Here is a 7500-nt window from a genome sequence, read left to right on the forward strand (position 1 = left end):
TGAGAAGAGGAAACTAAATCAAATCACAGCTGATTCAGTCTGGACCTCAGAGTCTCGCTGTGTTCCCATGATGCATTGCAGTGTTGTTGTACTCACTGTAGTCAGTTCAGCCTGTTGCTCCTCCTTAGAGAGAACTGCTGGTCCCTCACTTCACTACAACAACTACAACTACAACTACAACTACAACCACAACCACTACAACTACAACTACAACTACAACTACAACTAAAACTACAAGTCTTCCTCCATTAAACCTCTCCCCCTCTCTCTCCTCCTTTCTCCTTCTCTGTCTCTTTCTTTCCCTCTCTCCTCCTTCTCTCCTTCTCTCCGTTACTCTTCTCCTTCTCTCTGCTTCCTTTGAATCAACACAGGAAACGGGGCATGTGTGTCTCAGCCAATCAGAGAGTCCGCTGCGGAGTGACAGGTCAGACTCTGTCCAATGGGAGCGAGTGAAAGTTGGAAGGCCCGCCCCCTCAGAGGGGCGTGGCCGGGGCTTCTTAAAGAGACAGCGACGGGTTCGTGAACCAACAGTCAAACGTGTGTTATGATGCAGGAGAAGTTCAGTGATGATGCAGATAGATGTGTGTTGTATATTTTATATTAATGGATGATACAGATAGATGTGTGTTGTATATTATATATTTATGGATGATGCAGATGTGTTTGTATCAAACCAGAACCCTTAAACTATTTAGAAAAATGTCGAAACGCTCAGAGATTAAATGTATTTTATTAGAAATAGAAAATAAGAGTAGAATAACATGTCCATGTTGTATGTTACCTGTTGTGTGTCTGCGTGTCCGTCCATTCGTCTTCTTGTCTCTTCAGCTTCTTCTCTCAGTTCCTTGAGGACGGACATTTTACTGAGGAGGAGACACAGCGCCGCCTGCTGGACATGGACATCAGACACCACAGACTCCACTTAATGAAGACAAACTCTGTGTGTGTGTGTGTGTGTGTGTGTGTGTGTGTGTGTGTGTGTGTGTTACCTGTTTGTGTGTCTCTGTGTGTTCTACTTCCTGATTGGTCGGTCCATTGTCAGCTACACAGAAACAGCCGTTAGTGAAAAGTAATGGAGGTAAATTAGACAAATGTTTCCTTTTAATAAATAAATGAAGTTTCACATACGTTCGTAGAAAACGTATTTGCTCCTTGTGAATCCAGGCTCGGGGCCAGATGAGTCTGTGCAGTGGGACCTGAGTGGCTGATCTGTTGTGCTCTGCACGCGTGGTTTCGAATCCCATCCTCCTCGTGTTCTGCCATTATAAATTTAAAATGTGTGGGAGTAAGAAACCACGAAGCTTCACCACTGATTTTCAATCACCAGCGATGATTCAGAAAACTAATTATTTACTGACTATTTAAACATCTGATCTCTTTCACTGTTTCTGTTATTAACATGGTGTAATTTTTTAACATTTTGCTTATTTTTAGTCGGATTTTTTTACTTTGTACTTTCGTGGTTTCTGGTGTTTCCTCCTACGACAGAGTTGCCACAGTTCTGGCTGTTGTTATTCACAGATTATTAAAGTGTGTGTCTGTATGTGGGATAATTGTGAACGTCTTGTATGAAGAGTTCTCTTTAAATAAAGTCTGATTGATTGAGGTTCACTCAGTCACAGACCGCGCGCTAACGTTTGTAGCTACTTCAACTATTGTTCATTATAGCTGGTTGATAGTTGTACTGCGCTAAGCGCACACGCTGCTAACATGCTAACATGCTAGCTGTCAGTAGAAGACTCAGACTCACACGACCTAACTGATGTTTTACTGCTTTCACATCATTAACACTCACAGAATGAACAAAGGCCGACGAGGATGGGATTCGAACCCACGCGTGCAGAGCACAATGGATTAGCAGTCCATCGCCTTAACCACTCGTCACCTCGTCACATACAGGCAGCAGGTGCTAAACACGCGGCGCGTGGACCGAAAAAGGACCCGTCTAACTTATGTGAGATGCTAACTGTTGGTGAGGGTGGTGGGACTTCACCAGCCTGGAGCTTAGAACTCATTTATTTAGAACAGCCTTTAATACCTGGTAATGTTGTGAAGCTCGTACTTTGCCCCCCCTGCTGCTCCCTCAGGTGGGTCGAGTCCAGTCTCTCCATCTTCTGGATCAGGTTCTGGTTCAGGTTCAGAGGAGTGGAGGTTCTCAGTAAACTGAACCAGAGTCAGGTTACCAATGCTAAGCTAACAGCCACCAAGACATGCTACATATCAATGCTAAGCTAACAGTCACCAAGACATGCTACAAATCAATGCTAAGCTAACAGTCACCAAGGCATGCTACATATCAATGCTAAGCTAACAGTCACCAAGGCATGTTACAAATCAATGCTAAGCTAACAGTCACCAAGTCATGCTACAAATCAATGCTAAGCTAACAGTCACCAAGGCATGCTACATATCACTGCTAAGCTAACAGTCACCAAGGCATGCTACATATCAATGCTAAGGTAACAGTCACCAAGGCATGCTACATATCAATGCTAAGGTAACAGTCACCAAGGCATGCTACACATCAATGCTAAGCTAACAGTCACCAAGGCATGCTACATATCAATGCTAAGCTAACAGTCACCAAGGCATGCTACATATCAATGCTAAGGTAACAGTCACCAAGGCATGGTACATATCAATGCTAAGGTAACAGTCACCAAGGCATGCTACATATCAATGCTAAGGTAACAGTCATCAAGGCATGGTATATATCAATGCTAAGGTAACAGTCACCAAGGCATGCTACATATCAATGCTAAGCTAACAGTCACCAAGGCATGCTACATATCAATGCTAAGGTAACAGTCACCAAGGCATGCTACATATCAATGCTAAGGTAACAGTCATCAAGGCATGGTATATATCAATGCTAAGCTAATAACCACTGAGGCTTCATGCTACATATCAATGCTAAGCTAACAACCACCGAGGTTACATGCTACATATCAATGCTAAGGTCCTCTAAGGAAATAAAAACTATATCAGTTCCATTTGTTGTTGTAGAAACTCAGACATGAAGCGAAATTCAAAGTTTTTCTGTGTTTTCTGTGTTAGCTGAGACTAGCTGGTTAGCTCCAGCTACGTGATGCTAAGTATTAATAGAAAGAGCAGGTTCTCTAGTTTCTAATGACTCCATAAGCGAGTGGATGACAGCTAAAGCTCCCCGCTTTTAGCGTTTTATGAATAAGGAGAACATGTGACTCTTTACGGTTATTACGGTGCTGGAAGGGAATCCCCAGTGAGCATGTTGCGCGCAGACCACAGTAATTACGGTAGTTAGCTATTGACATTACAGTTCAAATTTTTAAATATGAATAAATATGTCCAAATAAATTAAACAGTAATCGTCCCGTGTCTTCATTTAATCTTGGCAACATTTAATGCCTTTTTTTTCTCCAAGCTGTAAATGTCCTCGGGATTTCATTTCAGAAATCTGTTTCCCTTCGACCAGCGACTTGCCTTAAACTGCTCTTTAGCGAGTTAACGTGCTAACGACGGTTTGGTAATTTAACCCGGTTTACGATGAAGGTTCAGCCTGTCTGTAAACTTACCAGATGTTTAGCTTTAGCCTGGCTAGCGACTCTGGTCACCATAGCAACCCGACGACGCTACCAAACCGCCCTGTTAGTTAACAGCTTCCGGGACAGTGAACGTAACCGTAACCTTTACCTTCACCCGGTTTACTGATATCCGCTAGTTAATCCTCCGTATCCATGGAAACAGTCAGAAACAGAGCGAGTTAATCCGTTAACGTTAACCTCTTCCGGGAAACGTTTGCTTCAACGAAGACGCACTGACGCTGAAAAATCCTACATAACCGAAAAGTCCCTGAAGAGTCTTCGCATCTGTGGACCGAGCCGCAGGTGGATGCTGCCTTCATGGACACCCCCAAAAGTAGTTTTTCCACCCCTTAGCTTTGGACTAAGAAATACTTTCTTCATTATTTATTAATATACGTATTACTTTCTATGTATTTATGTATTCTCCGTTAAAATGTATTAATATTTATATAACATTTATATGATATTAATACAATTATATATATATATATATATATTAGTATTTGTCAAAGTATATTGAATATGTTTAAAATAGAATAATGCTTTATTTATTTTCTTATCTGGAGAGTAGCCAGGCCATACAATAAAAGATAAATAAAAAGAATTTTTTTGATTTACTGTTATGTCTTAGACAATTATGCTTTTAGGTATGATAAAATAATTACAGTTTTTTACGCTTATTTCAAAATTTGATTTCATTTTTGTTGATTTATTTACATCAGACAAAGAAAAAAATTGTTATGTCAAAGAGATATTAATTATTTATTTATTTATTGACATGTTAAACATTTTGGACGTTAATTGTCACATTATGAAACGAAGACATTTACATTTACATCTGATAACATGGCGGCGGGTCAGGGACAGCCCTCCAGCTGCAGGTCCAGAGCCACCGCGTCCAGCTCCGAACACTCGATGGAGCAGTCCTTAGGCCACGCCTCCACCAGGGCGTCCGAGTCCAGAGGAAGACGATACCTGCAGCCACAGCACGGCGGGTCAGAACCACAACAACAAAAACCAGAGGAGAAGAGGAAGCAGCGGAGGAGACAAAGACTGACTTGTAACCCTGAGTGAGAGCGACCTCCGTCCCGCTGGTTCCCATCACCAGGTACTGTTTGTCGTCCTGCAGGTTGACCCCGTTGCAGGTGGCCTTCTTCACCAGCTCCACCTCCGTCCCCTGAGCCACCGCATCCAGCTCCACCCCTGGAAACGCAACAGACAACAAATCTGACGCAGAAAAAACTTCACCAGGAGCCAAAGAACCTGAACAAGGTTTAACCTCCCGGCCAGATGTTTAACGTTTAATGCTCTGCTCTCACCTCTAGCCGGCCTCCTCAGGACCTCCTCCACGCTGGCTTTGTAGGTCAGAAAGTCTCCTTCTGGTGCTGAAGACTTCACAACCAACCTGTAGGCTGCAGCAGAGACACCATCATCTTCATCTTCATCATCTTCATCATCATCATCATCATCATCATCATCATCATCATCATCATCATCATCATCATCATCATCATCATCATCATAACCATCATCATCATCATCATCATCATCATCATCATCATCATCATCATCATCATCATCATCATCATAACCATCATCATCATCATCATCATCATCATCATCATCATCATCATTAGTAGTAGTATTGTTATTGTTGTTGTTGTTGTCATGGCGATTGTTTACCAGCTCCACTGTAAATGATCTGTGTGAATTAGTTTCAGTCATGTGACAGTAAACTCCTACATAAGGCCTGAGTTGGCCCCTGATGATCAGCTGACGTGGCACATGTTGGGGCTGCTGTGGTTGTCATGGTAACCAGTGCTGGGGGGTCTCTCACCGTATCGGATGCGTGGTCGACATATCTCCTGTCTACGATCGTCTGCTGTCAGAGTCGGGTCCACGTCTCCTCTGTAGGCCGCACACGCCGCTACACAGCAATGACACGTTAGCACCCTGCTAACAGCATGCTAACACTAGGCTAACGCTGGGCTAACACTAGGCTAACACTAGGCTAACACTAGGCTAATGCTGGGCTAACACTAGGCTAACACTAGGCTAACACTAGGGTGCAGTGTGTCATTGGAATCAAATCCTTTAATGTTCCTGAGTTAAATCCAGATGAATGAATGTCTCATATCTGCTTCCTGGTCCTTAAACTAACGTAAACGTGTATTTAGAGCATCAGCGTTAAACATTAGGACACTTCTTCTTCTTCTTCTTCTTCATGGCGCCTAATAAATCATCGTCCTATTAAACTAAAGACACTGTATTTGTCCTTAACGTCTCATACGTTCTTGATCTAATGTCTTGGATTCTCTGGACGTCATCACCTTGTCCTCAGGGACCAGGATCTGTCCTTCGAGGGACCAGGACTGGTCTACATCAGGGACCAGCTGATACATGTTTGTCTCATTTACCAGGACAGATTACTGTCCTCTACTGTCCTCTTCTGGTTATTGACTCTATATACTTTAAATGAAATGGGGGTGTTACCTAACATGCACTGACACTGGTCGCCCACACAGAGGCGCTGCAGCTTCTGCTCCTGGAAGGAAAACTGTTTGGTGCAAAGACTTCCTGCAAAGACAAAGACGGGACAATAGGACAAACTGAGAGACAAAGCCAGAGACAAATACAGGACAAACTCATAGACCTCTGCTAGCTAAGCTAACTGAAGATAACTGGTGCTAACTGATACTAACTTAAGCTACCTGATACTAACTGAAGCTAACCGATGCTAATTGAAGCTAACCCATACTAACTGATGCTAACTGATGCTAACTGATGCTAATTGAAGCTAACCCATACTAACTGATGCTAACTGATGCTAACAGATAGTAACTCTAGCTAAGCAGTACTAACTGAAGCTAACTGATGCTAATTGATGCTAACCTTTGTCCTGGACCTCGCTGACACTGAACAGGGACTCTGCGACTCCTCCCACTGTGAACGTGGTCCTGACCCGAAAACCAACGCAGAGGACGGTAGTGGACGGGACCTGGGGGACAGGAGGGACCCGGTTACCACAGGACAGGAGAGAGGACATTTAATAGGACGGGAATGAAGGACATTGTCTCACGGCGTCCATCTGGATGACCACGGTGCTGCCCTGGAGCTCGTAGTGGGACACAACTGGTTCATCGCCGTCTCTGAACTGGAACAGAAAGGAGACAAAGATCAGACCCAGAGACAGGGACACTGTCCCCTACAGGGACATCTTACCTGTCTCAGGTCCTCCAGACGAGGCTCTACTCCCGTTGGTAGCTCAATCTTCAGCACAGTCAGACCGGACTCTGTCAAGACCTCATTGGGAGGAGGTTTATACCTGAAACATGAAGTCCACAGTGTCCACACAGTGTCCACACAGTGTCCACACAGTGTCCACCAGCTACAGAGTTTCTGTTAATGATTTTTTTTCTTACTTCACACAAGCGACAAGATGAGGAGACGTCATCCTGGGACCTGAGGACGAGACCCGACAACATCACCATGGAGACAGAGGGACATGGAGACATGGAGACAGAGGGACATGGAGACATGGAGACAGAGGGACATGGAGACAGAGGGACATGGAGACATGGAGACAGAGGGACATGGAGACATGGAGACATGGTGATAGACTGACATGAAGACATGGAGACATGGAGACAGAGGGACATGAAGACATGGAGACATGGTGATAGAGGGACATGGGGACACATGGGGACGTACTGTCAGAGACACCGGGCCCAGCCACCTCGATGCTGATGTCAAAGTGACACCTGTCCTGCGCGGACGCCGTCGTCTGGTAGAAAACCGTCCTCATCTGGAGACACAGGACAAGGTGAAAGGTATTCTGGGAAGACTCCCGGAGCCAATCACAATGCAGGAAGGAAACGAACTAAGCCCCACCCACCTTCACACTGGACACGCCCTTCCCGTAACCCGTGTACACCCT

General features: G+C 44.4%; 2 protein-coding genes and 1 non-coding gene across 7 annotated transcripts in view; all 3 read right to left on the reverse strand.

The window, feature by feature from the left end:
* LOC125012778 (centriolin-like) overlaps window positions 1–3611 on the reverse strand; it is a 17275-nt gene extending 13664 nt beyond the window's left edge. For 3 of the 5 annotated variants that reach the window (XM_047592914.1, XM_047592912.1, XM_047592915.1), the window contains exons 1-4: window positions 3555–3611; window positions 2039–2126; window positions 990–1042; window positions 782–889 (exon numbers count right to left, since the gene is read on the reverse strand). In XM_047592914.1, the coding sequence (XP_047448870.1) occupies window positions 782–889; window positions 990–1042; window positions 2039–2126; window positions 3555–3596 (291 nt within the window). In that variant the 5' untranslated portion in view covers window positions 3597–3611. Of the gene's footprint in view, window positions 1–96; window positions 280–781; window positions 890–989; window positions 1043–2038; window positions 2127–3554 lie in introns of those variants that run through there. The other 2 variants (XM_047592913.1, XM_047592916.1) reach the window with 2 other exon arrangements.
* trnas-gcu lies at window positions 1811–1891 on the reverse strand. Its single transcript has one exon. It is a non-coding gene; the product is annotated as a tRNA-Ser (tRNA).
* A 690-nt stretch (window positions 3612–4301) lies between the features above and the next one.
* The window catches only part of c5 (complement component 5), a 23761-nt gene continuing 20562 nt past the window's right edge, over window positions 4302–7500 (reverse strand). Inside the window, exons 32-42 of the mRNA XM_047593015.1 lie at window positions 7459–7500; window positions 7275–7368; window positions 6986–7025; window positions 6786–6888; window positions 6643–6717; window positions 6456–6561; window positions 6057–6140; window positions 5401–5490; window positions 4883–4975; window positions 4622–4766; window positions 4302–4538 (exon numbers count right to left, since the gene is read on the reverse strand). The exon at window positions 7459–7500 is cut by the window's right edge and continues 21 nt beyond it. Of these exons, the coding sequence (XP_047448971.1) occupies window positions 4421–4538; window positions 4622–4766; window positions 4883–4975; window positions 5401–5490; window positions 6057–6140; window positions 6456–6561; window positions 6643–6717; window positions 6786–6888; window positions 6986–7025; window positions 7275–7368; window positions 7459–7500 (990 nt within the window). The 3' untranslated portion in view covers window positions 4302–4420. The remainder of the gene's footprint in view (window positions 4539–4621; window positions 4767–4882; window positions 4976–5400; window positions 5491–6056; window positions 6141–6455; window positions 6562–6642; window positions 6718–6785; window positions 6889–6985; window positions 7026–7274; window positions 7369–7458) is intronic.

This window comes from Mugil cephalus, chromosome 8, assembly GCF_022458985.1.
Source record: "Mugil cephalus isolate CIBA_MC_2020 chromosome 8, CIBA_Mcephalus_1.1, whole genome shotgun sequence".
Taxonomy (NCBI): Eukaryota; Metazoa; Chordata; class Actinopteri; order Mugiliformes; family Mugilidae; genus Mugil; species Mugil cephalus.